Below are 19,898 nucleotides of genomic sequence, written 5' to 3'. Positions count from 1 at the left end.
ATATTGTCACCCCTTGGGAACACACCATTGGAGACATAGTACTTTTAAAAATTCCTGAGAATTTTCCCTGTTACTGTTCTGTATTTATATATTTTTTCTAAATCTCATTCTTGGTTCTCTTTCTCTTGTTAGCATAAGCAGATCTGTGTTTCCCTGGCTTCAGTGGCCTTTGGGGCTCGCACATTTAGATTGATCCGAGTTGTCACTAATTCAAAATGCAAGGATTATTATTTACTGTAATTGATGGACCATACCAACCCCTAGCCAACGGATGTTCTGAGTCCCACATATCCATCCCTGAGCAACTCACACACCCTTTTCTTTGTTCTACACTGTCATACAACTTGTTGGCACGTGATACGAGTTCCAGCTTCCGTACAATTAATTGATACAACCACAGTATTGATTGCAATGTGATTCTGGTGGCAAGAATATTGAATTCTTATCAGCGCAGATAGACCCTGAGGTCACCTCTCTGCACTGAAATACTCCATTTCACCCAGGTCCAATAGAGACTGGAACAGAATAGACAACTCTTTCAAAATCATTTGCTTAAAATTATATTTGTTGATCACATTTTCACGTCAGCATGAGTTTTAGACAACACTGCCAATGGGCTTGTCATGCTCCAGCTACCTGTAACAATAGTCACAAATCAGCCTGAACCACAGGTTCAGCCTTCGTTTCAGATGTTTTTTGGTTGGTTCAGGAGAAGGAGACAATCTAGGTCGGTTTAAACTTGACACATGCCTCAGCACTGGTGAACAAGCACAAACATTCCTCTTGCCAGTGAATGAGCTTTGTTCAGGCAACCTTTTTTTTAATGGAAACTCACAAAGATTCTTACTGCTACGTCTTCAGACAGTGAAAGCTTGTCTCAGCGAATAGCTGCCACTGCCTGCCATGGGACTTTTCAAGGTGAGCCTTCCCACAGAGTCTATTGTGCACTGCAGGAGGTTTGCTGCAGTCAGCCTAAAGCATGTAACTTCCTCTTTGGGCTTCGGGAATTTTGTAAGAAATACTTTCAATTGCCTGTTGGAACTCTGCAGGAAAGCAAGTTAGTCTTCTGATCCGCAGATCACGTGTCACCATCCATCTTGTAAATACACCTAAAAGTTTCCTTGTTCAATGTAGGAAGAAGGTAGTTTGAACCCTTAGACCAGTGCCCGGCTGGGGGGGTGGGGGTGGGGGAGCACTGACAGGTTAAATTGAGGTTCTGTGTGCCTATTCCAGTAGATAGTAAAGATCCCATAGTACTGTTTACAAAGAAACAAGAGTTTCTCCCGGTACCTAGCCACAGTGCCTAACCACAATCTTCCTCTAAATTGATCATTAATTTCATGGCTGTTTGTAGGATATTGCTGTATGCAAATTGGTTGATCTAACCTACAAATACAGTCACTTCACTTTTTAGCAATTACCTGTGAATCGTTTTGAAACGTTTTGATGTTGTAGGCTCTATATCAAATACAAATAGTATGTGTATAAATAATACAAAAACATTATTTTTACAGCAGAGCAAATTATTATTTGCCAAAACGCGAAATACTGCAGATGCTGGAAATCTGAAACAAAAACAGAAGTTGCTGGGAACACTCAGCAGGTCAGGCAGCATCTATGGAGAAAGGAAAGTGAGTCAACGTTTCGGGTCCATGACCCTTCGTCAGATGAAGAGTCGTGGACCCAAAACGTTGACTCGCTTTCCTTTCTCCATAGATGCTGCCTGACCTGCTGAGTGTTTCCAGCGACTTCTGTTTTTGTTACTATTTACCAGTCCGATTTGTATCATTTGCAAATTGAAATTGGGGAAATGATATTCAAAGATTTGCGATGATGTAACAAACTGGAATAAGGAATTTCCCTCGTGTATCACTTACACAAACTGTTTTCCGCTCTCTGTTTGTGAGGTTCTGATTTTCTGTCTTTCTATGACTTTTATCGCTACACTGTCCAACATTAAATATTTAAATGCATAAAAGCTATGCACTACTGCAAAGAAATCTAATTGCACAAATGCAAGTGAGGTTTCTACAGACATTTAAATTGCGCAGAAGCCTCGAGTTTACTTCTAACTGGGCTCACAATTTGTCCCTGGAACAACGTGATAAGAACAATATGTTCGTACTACTGAAAAATAGTGTATCATTTTGGGAGGGATTCGTTTTTCAACAAGTTTTTCAACAATAACAAATTTACATTTTTATAATGCACCTTTCACATGAGGAGGACACCCCAAGGTGCTGAAACCAATTTACCAATTGACTTTCACTGAAATAGCCAACATTTATTGGTGAAAATTGGTTACAAAATATTAATGGTCCATAAGCATTCAAAAATGGGTGGAGGAAAACAAGTCAGTAATTTGGTGTCAGAGACTGTTGAAGTCTGCACAAGCTTATATGCCAATTAAAAGAAAATTCACTTGAAGAATACAATGAATTCTGAAGTTCTGTACTCTTGTCTGATTCCACTTTATAGCATTCAGCATAAGGAATGAATCCCAAACCATTTGTACAGTTATGTATTTTGAGAGCCGAAAAGGTCTCCTGATGCACCACAGCAAGGCATGTGTAGGGGTTATAAGCAGAGAGAGATACATACCGAAGTAAATTTTAGAAATTCTGGGTGTTAGTTCAGGTAACTGACAGTGTCCTGCACTGAATGCTCTGAAAGATTTTGATGTTATTATAGGATTTATTGCTAATGAGGAGCAGTTCTTTAATGTAGAAAAGAATGTTCTATTTCTGTGTAAAACTGCCACTGCTTTGTAAAACCTTAGAATGCAAAAAGCCTTTTCAAGTCCTCCAAGATTATTATTAAACTATGCAAAGTTGCCTTTTCTATTCATTCAGATCTACATATACATTGGTATCGCTTTTCTTCTATCCACCCCCACTCCTCCAATTTTCTCCCCTTCTCTCTGAAGGAATATCTCTTTCTGATACCAACCACTTCATGAGTGCTGGCTCTCGGTCACTTTGCCCAAACTGCCCGTTCTTCATGGGTGAAAACAGACGGCGAGTAGCAGTGAGCTATTTAACCATTAGGAGATATCCATAGCCCGTCTTGAATCTGTCCTCAGCAAATGTTCACAAACACCTACTTCGCAACAAGAGTCGCTGAGTAATGGTCAGAAATAGGAACCCTGGCTTTTTTTGCACATTCTTCCCTAACTCATGGGACATAGTATAATTGTGGTATCCTATTACTTCCCTGGCAAAGGCAGGCTATATAGTACAGCCCTTTGACTTTTACAGCTCAATTTCACACCAGACACTGGGCTTATCTCCAAACCAGCAACATCTTAAAGTGTATTATATTAATATCTCACACTTTATTATAGAAAGAATGGTGGCAATGTACTATTCTGACTTGTAGCCTTTCAAAACTTGAATATCTTGTGATCAATCGATTCAAAGCCTCATAAACCTGCCTTGAAAGGTCTACTACAGTTAGTCCAGAGATTGGGGCTGGAGTCCTAAAGTGAATCTTCTGAATTTAATAGCAACCAGTACTAAACTGGTGGGGAGAAATTCCACCTGTCTCTGGATTTACTCTATTTGTGTAGCAGTTTAGGTTGTCCAAGGTTTGGCAAATTGTTATATGCAACCTTCAGCGCTTTGGGACGTCCTCCCGACGTGAAAAGCGCGATACAAATGTAATCGTGTTGTTAATGTTGTTCTATACAGACAAAATATACAGTCAATTCACTTTACAGTATATTCTGAGAAACACTTTGAGATGTCTAGAAAACGTGATAAGGTGCTATATCAAATGCAAGGATTGTTATTAATTTTGAATCCAGTTTCTGTAAATTATTTTAAGAACAGCATAAACCAACTTCAAAGTTAAGATTAAATTCAACAATTTGTCAATTCTGGATGCTCTGAAACGCCAATAAATAAAGTAGCTCTAGACCCAGGTGAAATTAACACTAGTGTAAGAACACTAAAAATTAAGTCTCCCTGTAATATAATACTTCCCAGTAATCCACAACTGACTATCATTTAATAAACTTGAAATGATTATGTGACCATCATTTATGATCCTACAATGTGGATTTTATCATGAAGCCGCGTGAAATAAGCTGACTCTTGGGGTTTACTATTTTTGAGGCAGCCACTGGCAAAAAGATGGACTTGAAAGAAAATCATGAATTTCACAGTCAGCCTTGTGCAGTTTCAAAGCCTCAGCCTTATCTCTGGGTTTATGATGATTGGAATCCCTTACTGTATGTTGATTGACTAAACACAATATTTGCACACCAATTTCTGTTACATTGATGTCATGTAAACAACATATGGGTTGATTACGCACCAAGTGTAAACCAAGGGTAAATGAGGCGTAGTAAGCGCTGTGTGTACTGAATGCAGGTGTACAACCTTAATTAAGTAATTAACAACCAGTAGAAATTGTTAGTGGTTAGTTACCCCATAAGGCCATATGTAGTTTCCTCTGTACACATGTTTACTTGTGATTTACACCTAGTGCATTTGACATCTGTATTTGCACATGGTTTACATATGGCACAAAATAGACCCCATTTCTGCTTTTGGATGTAATTGACATCATTGTATTGCGTTGTTTGTCAAACACAGACTAGTATGTATTTATGTAACTTTGCATCAATAAGTTCAATTACTGCACATCTGAACCTGAAACAATAAAATATTAATAATTACAAATTAAAGGCACTTGTTTCCCTCTGGCATTTTATTTTGGGGGTCTCTTTGTCAACGAATAGATTCTCAAACATGGGCATTTGCTGCTTAATAACACAGGAGAACTAATGCAGTTCAGCTCTCAGCCCCTAGCGAGAGTGATCGGGAAATGGGAATTATAAATCCTGCTCTCTGCTTCAAATCGCTTCACCGCTGGAAACAATGTAACATCAATTCTAGCAGTATAAACAGGCATTAGAGCAACAACATTTGTGATTTGTTTAGTTTGAAACCGAGGAGCCTCTCTTCCTCTGATCATTAAATCTCATCTGGTGCTGCCAATATGAAGCGTCTGAAACAACAACAATAAAGCACTTGACCCGACTGAGTAGGAAGACTCTGCAGCTTCTCACAGAAGTTGCCTGGCCATTGAAGTAATCTCTACAGACTACTGTGGCTTTTCACATCACTTTGAAAAGTGCTGAACATTTTCAGCATTCGTAAGTCATTCTGTTTTGTTGAAAAGACAACTGTTTGTGTTCTGTTTTTCATCTACTATTGGATTCAATCTCATGCACTGTAATATTTAGTATTTCTACAAAGCATTTGTTTTTACTTTTTTTGGGTGTGGGTACAATTTACCCTCTTCAGAAGTGCTCCAATTCATGCCCCTTTAAATTTATCTCAGCTGTTGAAGAGAAATGACACTTGTTTTAAACCATGTCCCACTTGCCGCTCAGTATATAATCTTCCATGATGTGGAAATAAATTATTCAGCTTCTGGTTAACACTGGTTAACACTGGCATGGAAGCAAGACAGTAGAGCAGGAAATGGGATTGATATTTCCCATTCCAAAATAGCTCCCACAGGGTACCGAGGAGAGCTCAGTGCCTGCGCAACTGAGCAATTTTATTTTAATGCTGATCTGATCTGTATCTTTATTAACATTAAAGAGCTTAATGGCAGTTCAATGCGCTACTCAAGAACTTTGAACACAATTGGTTTCAAATTTTAAGCTTTCTGAGGCACTAGCCCCACTGAAAGGCCCTATATAAATGTAAGATTTTGTTGTTGTTTTAAAGGAGTATTTTGCAAAGTTTGCACTATAGCTAAGATAGTACTTGTAGCAGAAATGGGATCTATTACGTGACATATGTAAACCATGTGTAAATACAACACCAACTTGCACTTATATAGTGCCCTCCAAGCAGGGTAGTGTCTCAGAGCGCTTAAATGCAGGTGTCAAATACACTCGGGACCTGATGGGAGCTATTTTGGAATGGGAAATATCAATCCCATTTCCTGCTCTATTGCATCGCTTCCGTGCCAGTGTAAACTACATGTACAGAGTATATATGTGCCCATAAGAAACTACATGTGGCCTTAATGGTGCACCTACATTATATATTTTATATATATATATAATAATAATTCTTACATTTGATATAGCACCTTCAAGGCATTTCAAAGTGCTTCACAGAATACACCATAAAGTGAATTGACTGATATTTTGTGGGCGAGTATATGTATAGATATATATAAAGCGAGAGACCAGAGTTCGATTCCCGGCAGGGCGAAACCTTGGGCAAGTTTGCTTACTCCACATGCCTGATAATAATACCTCAAAAAAAATTAGAATTTGGTCATTCAATCCACGACTGTTTGTGGGACACTGCTGTGTGCAATTGGCTGCTGCGTTTTGCCCACAAATATACAATCAATTCACTTTACAGTATATTCTGTGAAGCACTTTGAGACGTCTAGCAGACGTGAAAAGCGCTATATCAAATGCAAGGATTATTATTATCATGTAAAATAATTTTCCATCATGTGGAAATAAGTTCTTCAGGTTCTGGTTAACACTGGCATGGAAGTGATGCAGTTGAGCAGGAATTATATAACATATACATATATATAGGCAGCTGGAGTATTGTATCCAATTCTGGGCACCATGCTTTAGTAAGGATATCAAGCCCTTGGAGATGACGCAGAGGAGATTTACCAGAATGGTAAAATGGTATTTAAGATAATTGGCAAAACAACCAGAGAGAGGGGAGATGAGGAGATTTTTACACAGAGAGTTGTTACAGTCTGGAATGCACTGCCTGAAAGGGTGGTGGAAACAGATTCAATAACAACTCTTAAAAGGAAATTGGATAGGTACTTGAAAAGGAAACATTTGCAAAGATATGGGGAACGAGTGGGGTGCAGGACTGACTGGGTAGCTCTTCTAAAGTGCCGGTACAGGCACGATGGGCCAAATGGCCTCCTTCTGTGCTGTAATATTCTATGATTCTATAAGCACTGTATACAAATGTATACTTATTTATATTTATACTAGGATTAATATTATTAAATTGAGTTTATATTGTAACCAAGTCTTGGCTACAATATAAACTCAATTTAATAATAATAATCCTTGCATTTGATATGTAGCCTTATCGTGTTTTTGAGACGTCTCAAAGCATTTCATAGAATATACTGCAAAGTGAATTGACTGTATATTTGGTGGGCGAAACATGGCAACCAATTGCACAAAGCAGGATCCCACAACCAGTTGTTTGTGACCAAATTATTATCATTTTTGGGAAGGATTATTATTATTAATTTAAGTGCAGGTAATGGTTTAGATTTGATTTCTGAAACCACCTGCTGAGCAAGTTTTGGGAGCAAGGCTTAGACATTTATGCTGTACTTTTACTGTCAATTCAACGTGGACATAGTGCAGAGTCTTTGCTAACTGGAATATACATATACGTTGAAGTACAAAACAAATGTATTTAAACGGTGAAGACAAACTAAAGATCTAGTCTGATTCTACCCCTGTGACCTTCTAAAATCCTACCAACCCAACCACTAAGAGATTGCACCCCAACCCCTCTAACCTCTGGAACTGTCTCCCTCTTATCACGCTAGCTTGCACCCTTGCTTTTTGTCTTTAAGTCTCACCTTAAATCCTACCTCTTTGAACGTGCCTATGGCCACCTTTCCCTTCCTCAGCGTTGAAGCACTCCCTGCAATGTGCTCCAAGAAATTACCCTACATGAAGGGCACTGTATAAATGAAAGTTGTTGTTGTATATTAAGTTAGTTTGAGGAGGGCTTATACATATGTGGATACTGGATAACCATGCTGGCTGGGAATTAAGCATTACATTTACTATTTGCAACCAAATAACTTCATCAGCTATTCAAATGAAGACTGATTATCGGTCAGATGAAAGGTTGTTACAGACTGAGTTATGTCCCTGACCAGCTACCTCATAAGATGCAGATTTTGCTTTTTCTTCTTCCTTTCTGTGCACACATCTAACACTGTCAGTGTGACATTCCCCATGTCTCATTCTGTCTACCCTTGGCCTCTCTAAGCGAAACGGTCAAATTAGTAGCAATTACTGACACATTTGAGAGTATTATTCTGCTCTGAACTTATTTCCCCTGGGAACTGGATTGAGGCTGCCCAGATTCATTTTATTTAACCAACAAGAAGTCTACAGAGAAAGTAGAGATGTCAGGATTGTATTTGAAGATGCTGTGTTGCCCACTTCTCCTAACAAATATGTTTAGCATAAGCTGCTATTGTCACAGTTTCAGTATTTCTACTTACACAAAGCTATTATAAATCTCAAATGGTTTCAAACTCTTTAGACATCTTTAAAAGCTGCGGGAAATGGGAGTCTAGCGTACATTATGTATGGAGCAAGGATTCATTGAGCCATTTCAGCGGGAGGTCAGTCAACCCATACCCTACACTGATTCAATAGTAATTGGATTTAATACAAATTCTGCCTCAACTATAACTACAATAGGCAGTAAAATAGATACAAATTCAATTGACTGAATAGTGCTTATTCCTTTTACATGGCAAAATCTTTGGTCAGAATTTATGTTTTTTTAAAAACATAATTGTGTTTCTAATTCTAAGATTCCAGAGTTAGTTTCTAACACTATCTAATTTTACACTTCAAGTCAGGGAATTGGCATCCAATCCAGAGCAAACTGAAGGGCTGAAAACCTTCTCTGTCTCTGATGGATGTAAGAATCTTTAATTCAATAGTTTTGGAGAGTACCCAGTTCTTTGTGGGTTCCTGTTCACAGTAATAAAACTGACTCCAATTCAGCACTGGCTACCAATAAATTCATAATCTCGCTTTGAAAAATAGAGTTTTACTCTGTCCTGTGTCCCCTCCTCTTCAATATCTATATGCTCCCTCTTGGTGACATCATCCGCAGACATGGGGTCAACTTCCACATGTATGCGGATACCACCTACCTGTACCTCTCTGCCTCCAGCCTTGACTCCAGGACCACTGCTGTCCTGACTGAATGTCTGTCAGACATCAAATCCTGGATGAGAGCTAACTTTCGTCAGTTGAACGTCAACAAGACCGAGGCCCTCCTGATTGGCTCTGGTCAGCGCCTGCACACCTCAGGCACTGACAGCATCACCATCCATGGATGCAAACTCCACCTTGCTAAGCCAGTCCGGAACCTTGGGGTCTTGTTTGACCCTCAACTGTTTCTACCCCACATCTGTGCCATGACCCACACTCACTTCCCCCACCTCCGCAATATCACCCGGCTCCTCCACTATCTCACACCGCAGGCCACCGAGACTGTCATACATGCATTCATAACTACGCAAAATCCCTGCTTGTCGGCCTCCCCAACTCCTCCCTCCATAGACTGCAGATCACCCAGAACTGTGTAGCCCGTGTCCTCTCCCGCACCAACCTCCGTGACCCTATCACCCCCGTCCTCAGCCGACTCCACTGGTTTCCCATCACACAGAGGATACAGTTCAAGATCCTGATCCTGACTTTCAAAACCCTCCATGACCATGCTCCCCACTATCTCTGCAACCTCATAACCCTCTACCAACCTGCCCACTCCCTCTGCTCAGCAGGCTCTGGCCTGCTTCACATCCCCCGCCTTGCCCAACCCACAATTGGCGGGTGGGCCTTCTGCCACTCTGCCCTCATCCTCTGGAACTCCATTCCACAGTCCCTCCGCCTCACCCCCTCCCTTGCCTCCTACAAGACCCGCCTCAAGACCCTCCTCTTCGACTGTGCCTTTGGTCACCCTCCTTCCCCCCCTGCCCTCTACACTCCCTAACCCCCAGAAGTTTCTGAAACACTGACTGTCCAGCACCTTGGGATGTCCTCCTGACGCGAAAGGCGCTATACAAATGTAATTTTGTTGTTGTATCAGGCTGTGCCTCAAAGAGATATTTTTGGAGTGCCTTATCACATATATTTTTTCCAATACATTATTTTGCTTTACAAAAGGGAAATCTTGTGTAATAAATTTTATAGCGTTTTTTGAGGGTGTAACTAGCAGGTTAGATAGGGGGGACCAGTAGACGTCGTGTATTTGGATTTCCAGAAGGCATTCGACAAGGTGTCACATAAAAGGCTGTTGCATAAGATTAGAGCCCATGGAATTAAAAGTAATATATTAGCATGGATTGGAGAGTGGCTAACAGGAAGAAAACAGAGAGTAGGGATAAACAGGTCCTTCTCAGATTGGCAGAATGTGACTAGTGGAATGCCAAGGATCAGTGCTTGGGCCTCAATTATTTGCAGTCTATATCAATGATTTAGATGAGGAAATAGAACGTAACATATCTAAATTCGCGGATGATACGAAGATAGGTGGGAGCGTAAGCTGTGAGGATGACACACGAAGAATGCAAAGGGAAATAGACAGGCAAGGTGAGTGGGCAAGAAGGTGGCAGATGGAGTATAACGTGGGGAAGTGTGAAGTTATTCACCTAGGCAGTAAAAATAGAAAAGTGGATTATTTTCTAGAGGGGGAGACTAGATAGTGTTAGTGTTCAGAGAGATTTGGGTGTCCTTGTACACCAGTCACAAAAAGTTAGTATGCAGGTACAGCAAGCAACTAGGAAAGCTAATGCCATGTTGGCGTTCATTGCAAAAGGTTTAGAGTACAAGAATAGGGAAGTCTTGCTGCAGTTGTATAAGGCCTTGGTGAGACCGCACCTAGAATATTGTGTGCAGTTTTGGTCTCCTTATTTAAGAAAGGACATATTCGTCTTAGAGGGGGTGCAGCATAGATTCACTAGGTTGGTTCCTAGGATGAGGAGGATGACTTATGAGGATAGGTTGAGTAAACTAGGCTAGGTTCTAGTAAACTAGAAACCTATAAGATTCTTAAGGGTCTTGACAGGGTAGATGCCGTGAGACTGTTTCCCCTGGTTGGAGAATCTAAAACTAGGGATCATAGTCTCAAGATTAAGTGTCAGCCTTTTCGAACTGAGTGGAGGAAACATTTCTTCACTCAGAGGGTAGTGAATTTGTGGAATTCTCTACCCCAGAAGGCTGTGGATGCTCAGTCCTTGAACATATTCAAGACTGAGGTTGATAGATTTCTAAAGGATAGAGGGATTAAGAGGTTTGGGGATAGGGCAGGTAAATGGAATTAGGTTAGAAGATCAGCCATGATCTTATTAAATGGCAGAGCAGGCTCGAGGGGCTGAATGGCCTACTCTTGCTCCTACGTCTTATGGTCTTATCACATTGAATATTCTGGTCTCAAAATGCTTGACAGATTTATTGTCAAATTCAGTGGCTGTGTATTTGTAGGAAAGTGTAACAGCCATTTGCACAGCAAGGTCCCACAGACATCCATGAGGTGACTGACCAATTAATCTGGCAGATTGTTGGCCACGACACCCAGAGAATTCCCTTTTTTTTAAACTGGGTGATGAGATTTTTAACATCCATCTGAGACGTCTGTTTACCTAGCTGTAAAGTAGGAGCCCAGTTGTTAGGTGATTGGCAGTTCACTTTTCGGATATAATAATCCCTCCAAAAAAAATGTGATCACTCGATCCACAACTGTTTGTTGGACACTGCTGTGCTCAATTGGTTGTTGGGTTTCGCCCACAAAATACACAGTCAATCTAATTAACAACATATTCTGTGAAGCCTCAATGGCTTGATAAGGCGATATATGAAATGCAAGGATTATTATTAAAATTATTATTAAATCAGACGGGTTAATCCCTCAGGTCAGGTGCTAATACAGTAGCTAATGCCCGAGGTTTGACATTCCAGGTTAGATGGTGAACATATCTTTCCTCCTCTTATTCTCCCCTCAACCCCTCCACCATCCATGCAGATATTATTAACTCTTTGAGACCTTCATTTTGCTGTTTAAACAGGTTCTCAATTTGATCACCACAATAAATATAACGTGTTTTAAGTTTAATGCAGCAGGATGTTATTTGTGCACGTCAGGCTGAAAAATCTTGAACAAAAAGTAATGCAATCAGAACCACTGAAACGCGCAGTCCCAGGCTACAAATCACTGTACTTGCTTGTTAACCTATTATCTTGAGTGCATTCCTTATCCAAATAAATGTACTAAGTATTTCTTTTTGTCAGTAATGTAAATTGCGCGCTTATTTGATATATTTATTCTCGTACCCTGCTTTGAAATGCAGATCTCTTCCAAAAGATTTCTTCACTCTTTGTCCTCAAGGTGTTTCTTCGTTGATGCTTTTATATCAGGCCTCCAGCTGCATGCGTAAGTGGACCGTTGTGCCTTTGCAGCCTTCAATTTAAAAATCTTTTCCATTTTCTGATTTTGTTTTGCACAGTGTGGATTGTACATTCAAGGTGATTTGATATCATATGTCCCACCCATTTGCAAGACTTGAGCATCTTTTTTCCTGATCTACGACTACAAAAATAATGGTAACCGGGATATCAGGTGATTTTGGTTCCAGTCGAGTTTTTTCCCCATAATTTTCTCAGTTTACCTAGCAGTAAGTAGGAACCCGGTTGTTAGTCGATTGACGGATCATTTTTCCAGGGGTAATAATTCCTTCAAAGAAAAATACTAATAATAATTTGGTCACTTAATCCATGACTGTTTGTGGGCACTGCTGTGCGCAATTGGCTGCCACGTTTCAGCCACAAAAAATTCACAGTCAATTCACTTTACAGTATATTCTGTGAAGTGCTTTGAGATGTCTCGAGGACGTGATAAGGCGCTATATCAAATGCAAGGATTATTATTATTACATCAAATGCAAAGATTATTATTATGTTGCTGACTATTCAGCTACTGGGAGAGCTGGCAGCAACAGTGGCATGTGGCAGCTGAACGCGTTCAGCCATCAGCATCTGAAAATAAGTGGCTATGAGGGATTGACCCACCGTCAGGAGGGCAATTGATATCAGACTGGTTGTGTAATTGTGGCAATAGTTTACGGAAACAGGAAGAGCAGCACAAAAGTGAAGCCACTGACAAGCTGGCACTGCTCTTCTTCCCACAGCTGGAAATATCTTGTCTGGTCTGATGACAGGTTTGAGGCACACCATCTCAGGCTCAAATGTAATTGCATGCAAGTCGTGTGCAGTAACTGGAACAACAGTAAAATAACTGAAGCGATTCTTCAGTGTTTCTGCTGCTCTTCCTGCATCCAGAGGCGGGAGGTGACCACAGCAGAATCTGGCTGTGTGTGAGGCACTTTTGTGACCATATACGCATGTTATATATGTGTGTTGATGTGTTCACACACATGCCACCAGTAGCTGCAGCTGACTCTGTCGCAGCCTCAATAGTGAAATGTGCATGTATATCACCTCATTTAGATTACAAGAGACAACAATCCCCCAGTGAAAATTGGTCATTCACTTTGTAGCTGTTTATGGACCATCGCTTATAGAGACTTAAAGAGTATGGGGATAAAACAAGGATTGAATAGGATTGAATGAACTTTGCTCTGAGAGCCGGTGTAGACTTGCTGGGCCGAATGGCCTCCTTCTCTGCTGTAAATTTGTTCTGATTATAAATTGGCTGCCGCTTTCACCTACAGTAAATAATAATAATAATAATCCTTGCATTTGATATAGCACCTTATCGCTTCATTGATATGTCTCATAGTGCGTCACAGAATATATTGTAAAGTGAATTGACTGTATTTTGTCAGCGAAATGTAAATCCTGTGAAGCACGTTGAGCCATCCTCCGGTCATGCAAGGGCCTATAACAAATGCAAGGATTATTATTATAAGTATGCTGCTCCTGTCAGCCCTGCACCTGAGTATGGCATTAATGTGAGTTGCTGTGCATATTTTAGGAATATTTATGGTTAGTGGTGGCAACGATTAAAGTATAAATTGAGAAGTTCCCATAATCCTGATCAAATTTGAATATAATATATTACATTAAGAAAAGATTATGTTTCATGAAGGTGGCACTTTTCTAATAATTCATTTAAAAAGATAGTCTGCTAAAAAGTACTGTTCTTGCATCACAAATATTTCTTCAGGTCCTATGCCCTAACGTCAGTATTGCTTGATATTTCGACTGTGTCTACGGACACCTCCCCTTTCTTCCAGGCTCACAATGCACGCACTGATAAATGCAAGACACTACATATAGGATCCAAGAATAGGAAACACAAATACTCCAATGGTAGGATTGAACTTGCCAAGGGGGAAGCTGAAAGAGATCTCGGGGTGTTAGTTGACTCATCATTCACTATGTCAAAACAGTGTGAGGCAGCAATAAACAAGGCAAACGGGATGCTACACATATCCCAGATGTCATACTCTGGCTGTACGGTGATCTGGTTAGACCACATCTTGAATACTGCGTACACTTCTAGTCACTGTGACATTAAGGGGCTACCTAAGGAGAGCAACGGGGATGATCCCTACAGTTGGAGAAATGAGCAGTAAGCAACAATTAGACGAACTACAGCTCTTCACAAATTACATTTGTTTAGTGCCTTTCATGTCAGGAGGAAGTCCCAAGCCTCTGGACAGTCAGGGATCTGCACCCAATCTTGAGAAGTCTGCTCAGCGTGGGACCTCGTAGAGGTGTACAAAATTTTAAATGGGTTGAAAAAGTAAACTCAACAATGCTTTAGGATGCATCAAGACAATAGAACAAGAGGACATAGGTTTAGAATCAGAAGTTTGTATTTACACATAGGGTAATCAACAACAGGAATGGGTTGCCAGAAAAGGTGGTAGAATTCAGGACACTGGACTCCATTAAAAAGCAGTTTGGTGCAATGTTGAGGGGTTGGTAGGTTGGGTGTTCTAGATTGAATTGGCTGGAGGGCCTTCTTCATCCAGGCCGATCTTGCAATTTTGTCAAACTATGCAATTGTTAAGCCCTCCAAGATGTAACCTCGCATGAAGGAAGTTATACAAATGCAAGTTGCTGTTGTTATTCTATCAAGTAGCAGCTTTAAATCATTGGAAAACAGGACCAGGAGGAGGCCATTCAGCCTATTGAACCTGTTACCCATTTTATTAACATTTAACACACCATTATAGTTATAAGAAAAGAATAGTAAGGAAAATCTGGTGCTATGTATGCATTATACATGTTATTAAATAAACATCAGCAAAGGGTTTAGAACCGTCATCTAATCTCCAAGTTTGAACATACATGGGTTCCTCTTCTCTCTGTAAAATAGCCTGGATCCCTGACTGGATTATTACCTTGTAATTCAACACAAGATATTTCCTTATCTTCTGTAATCTCTTCTGGCAAGCGGTTCCGACTACAACTTGTAGCATAGTGTTCACTTAATATGTCAACTGCAACGTTGAATTGCACATCTACTAAGTATGTTTTTAATATGACACACAATGCACGTCTGACGTAGGATATACAATTTAGTGTGTGGCAGGTAAGTGCCTTCTGGTGTACAGATTGTGACAAAGCAAAGCTTTTACATGAAGTGTATTTAGCTGGTATTTGAAGTACAGGACACAGCTTGTACACTCCATATGACAGGAAGCTGACCTGACACACAATCTAGCGTGCCCTAAATCGGTACATACAGTATAATATCTGCAAAATAGCAAATTGGTACATGCAATGCAAAATGCGCCTGGTATATGAAGTGAAACATCCGGTATGAAATATATTTGCTATGCAGAGTCCTGCGTATACCATGAAGCCCCTTTGTATCCTGGTAGTTGGGATCCTTAAAATCCAATGTTGTACCAGGGCATAACTGACAGTCAGAACTTGTGCATGCACTGAGGATGAGATCAGAAAGAAAACCACTAGCTGACACCTGCGAAGCTAAAGTGGTCGACTCGCCACATGTCATCAAATCACCATCAGTGTTATTTCCTGCACTATGTGCTTATGTGCATTAACCTCAACAGCAACTTGACTGTCCCGCACTGGCAAAGCGCCAACGGAGTAGGCACCGCATGTTTTGGATTGTGTTGGTAAGTAAGCGTAGGGACCAACAACAACAACAAGATTCCATTTATAGAGCGCCTTTCACGTCAGGAGGACGTCCCAAGGCGCTGTAAGGAGGACGTCCCAAGGCGCTGACCACACCCAGTGCTATGAACACATCCACTATATAATGAAGCAACTTATAACGGGGTTCTACTGTAATACGTATATGAAGTAGAGCTCTTGCAAATGGTATGAATAGAATAGGTGCATGTAATTTGACATACAAACTGGAACATTCTGCGTGATATAGTTGATACATTGAACACTATCTAGAATTGGCACCTGCAGAATGACCTACAGCTGAGCTGGTTTATACAGTGGAACACAACATAAAGCAAGTACAAATAGTAGGACATTCAATCTCGCTTTTCATCTTAAATCCTTTATTGTAAATCAAATTGCACTTGAGATAGTGTTGTGTTTAAATTGTGTAGAGCAGAGGTATTCAATGTGGTATAGATTTGTCAGTGAGAACTTGCTCATCAAAAAAAAACAGTTATGGCTTTTCATTCTTTCATTTATTTCTGTGTTCAATGAAATCTGCTTTTACTGCCTTATCTTGAGCACTTTTTAATGCTATCTGTCATCAGATTGAAATGGCGATTGAGACACTCCAAAAGTCTGATGGTTTGACAGCTCACAGAAGCACTCTTCTCAACAGCCATGTAAGTTGCCTCTTCTTTCAAAACTACTTTAATCTTTTGTCCATGTGGCACAAGCCTTCCTCTGACTGACTGCTGCTATTCCTGTAAATTTTGCTTCTGCTGGCTTGCTGCAAGTAACACATTCCCGTTTTGTGTTATTCCTTTCCCCAGCAAAACAAGCTGCTGCATACAACACTATAGCTTAATCTTATTCCATTCATGCTGTGACAGAAATATGTTTACGTCCGTCTTTGCAATCCAAACACAGTTTGAAGTAGTGCAAGTTAAACAGGCTTAATTTACCCCAGTCTATGATGGCACATTTTGGGGGGTTCACCATGAAGGAGAAGTTAGATGATATTAATGTGTTACTTAGGTGGAACCATATACTGCAAAAAATTTCTGGGATTGTATATCTATTCCAGCACAATGAAGTAGTAGTACTGCATATTCTGGCTTACTGGCTTGCTCTGTTAGAACATTGCAAGCCTTTATTGTTTTAAAGAATCGGGGAGCCCTGTACTCCATGGTTTGGTCTGTTAATAGACTATTAATATTGGTGTAAGAGCACTCCAAAATAGGCAATATGATGAGAACATAACTCACTTCACGGCTGGCTGATAAAATAACATGCTCTGGATCTTGATTCAACTCAGAGTCTGACAACACAGCATGGGAGCTGATACTCTGATCACAGCAACAACACTGAACAAACTGATTCTCTCTGGGTGCCTGTTTGATGCTACAGTTAGATTAAATGAGCTAATGTTTACAGTTGAATGAGGGTTGAGTCCCAATTCCTTGGGTCAGCATGTTGCACTTTAAGCCAAGCACAGCAGGTATTTGTCATGTACCTTCCTTTATCCAAATCCTAGAGTACCATTCTCCAATATACAAGCTTAAATAGGGAATAACTAATTTCATGTGTATTGAAGAATCACTGATAGTGCTCTGAATGATCACCAAGATATGTAGCCAGTACTGCCTGGCTAGCATAATCAATGCTTAAAAGAGATATTACCAGAGTAGATCTGACAAAATAGACTCAGGCTGGTAGATGAGTCCAATGGTGAGACATTATGATATTTTAACAAGCGGTGGATTTGAGTCGTCGTGTTTGTTCCTTGACTTTGACTGGAGCTAACAGTGAGTCCAACACCGTATGGGATTGCCTTCTTGTTGGCACAGTTGGGCTAATAAGTCTATTTTTAGTCCTGAATGTTCACTCACAATGTGAATGCAGTACTAAAAATTGAGTTGTAATGTTTGGCAACACTGGAGCCAACTTGCATGATTCTATGATTGTGCTTTGGACTCATTCCAGGAAATGATTAACACAACAATAACCGTACCCTCTTTGGCCTTAATCCATTTGAGAAGTGAAGATAGCACATAGATTCTGATTCACTGCAGGCTGATTAAAACATCACATTTTTCACAGAATTTAAATGAAAGACTTAATTATACCTGTCCTGGAGGGGTCAGATTCTTCCCTCTCCTCTGCCCTGTTTTCACCAAGCCTGCTCGCTACACACAAAAAATAAGTATTAGGTCAGGTGTAAATGATAATTTTCACTCTGTGTATTGTGGAGGAACTATTATTATTTGTTAATTAAGGGTGTTTGAAGAGCAGAAAGATAAAACTGTCCAGACTCCATTTTCCTTCTGCAATGAATTCCAAATATGTGCTATGCTTTTACAGCATTGCCCACTTGGTACCCAGGCAAGCGATGCCTTGTATTTCCTAGTTAACAGCAAACGGTAGTGCAGCGCTCTTGGGATATGCCACCAAGGAGAAAAGTAGAGAGAAAGACCTGGCACTATTAATGCAGTGCTTGAGGCAACAGCACATTGCAGTAACTTCATTTAAAATGATGGGATGCACAAGCACCTCTGTAGACTCTTGATTCCTACATCACACATTGTAATGCCTCCAAATCACATGCAGATGTTACATTGTCATAGTTTTTGTGAGAGGAGAACAGAGCTTCCTGGTTTAAGTACATCAGCAAATCTTAGTACCATTTTGTCTGAGTGCTATGACTTTACGTTTGTGTTCTTTTGGTAGGACCAATAAAATGTAATGTAAGCAGGAAAAAAATATTAAGTTTCAAAGATGTTCTTCACACAAGAGAACTTGTTGGCCGTCAAAATCATGCTGGTGTAACAGATGTCAAAGGAATTATAACAGGCAGGGCAAGTTTTGAATTAAATTACATAGAATAATTAGTTATCTCCCTTGGTGCAGTTTTTCTATTCCCCAGGCCTTATCAACCCTGGATAGATACAGGCTGTTTCCCTACTTTTGCCTTAGGGAAAATATTTCAACTGTTCTCAGAAGCACTGATTTGCATATCAGAGTTTACAAGTAAGATACTAATGGTTTATTACCATAGCACATCTTGCTCGGAAAAGTTAAATGTAATAAGATGTTTTGGAATAGGCAGGGAGTATTATTTATCTTGGTTAAAAAACACTTATTCGCCCACAACATATAGTCAATTCAGTTTAGAGTATATTCTGAGAAGCGCTTTAAGACGTCTCAACAACGTGATAAGGTGCTATATCAAATGCAAGGATTATTATTATTATTATCCAGCCTCCTTCCTCACCTTCAGCAACTCTTGGGCCAGGTGTGGCACATTCTGTTACAACTTCCCTGGTGATCCTCCTCACATGCTGCTGCTCTGTCATGAACAGATAGCTCACTCTATTGCAGAAGACCTGTTACCCGGGGTATTAACTGCTTCAAATTACACCCTTACTATTTCCTTGTGCTCCCAGACCTCTCAGGTACATCTCAAAATGTATCCTTTTGACTGCGCTTTCAGTCATCTTTTCCCCTTTCCCATCCCCCGGTTTGCTCCCGCCCCCAACTCGGGTGCCCACCCAGCACTGTGAAGCGTTTTTAAACATCCTTCCGACGTGAAAGGCACTATATAAATCTAAATTGTATTGTGTTATTGAAATCTGTCACTGTTTTCAATGCTTGGCTTACCAACTCTAGGCCTGGTCTAGAATGAAACACTCACTTTCTATGTGATTTCTCAGCTCAGCAATTTTGCAAGCATTCCTCCTGACTGGCCTATAACAAGGCAAATTGATCTTGTTTCCTCCTGTCCTGCACAGGTGTTTAAATCTTGTTTCACACGGATAGGAATGTTGAGAATACAGAAGATTTGTCCATCAATGTTCTGCTCTTATTTACACAAGTCTACATTACTGCTAAAATTAGCGAAAATAAGAATGTCAAGCCCTTAGTGGCTTGGGAAAATTAAGCAAAACGTATTCCATTCATCCTTTTTAATTGACAAAGCTTGAATCTGTAGGTCATTGGAGATTTA

The 19,898-nt window shown here is 40.2% G+C and overlaps 1 protein-coding gene across 1 annotated transcript in view; it reads left to right on the top strand.

Annotated features, from left to right (window-relative positions):
- The window catches only part of rfx3 (regulatory factor X, 3 (influences HLA class II expression)), a 148,123-nt gene that overhangs the window by 98,932 nt on the left and 29,293 nt on the right, over positions 1–19,898 (top strand). The window contains exon 6 of the mRNA XM_007892606.2: positions 16,501–16,575. Coding sequence (XP_007890797.1) covers positions 16,501–16,575 — 75 coding nt within the window. The remainder of the gene's footprint in view (positions 1–16,500; positions 16,576–19,898) is intronic.

This window comes from Callorhinchus milii, unplaced genomic scaffold, assembly GCF_018977255.1.
Source record: "Callorhinchus milii isolate IMCB2004 unplaced genomic scaffold, IMCB_Cmil_1.0 Scaffold1, whole genome shotgun sequence".
Taxonomy (NCBI): Eukaryota; Metazoa; Chordata; class Chondrichthyes; order Chimaeriformes; family Callorhinchidae; genus Callorhinchus; species Callorhinchus milii.
The sequence above is the reverse complement of the archived record's forward strand: the minus strand, read 5'-3'. Positions and strand labels throughout refer to the sequence as shown.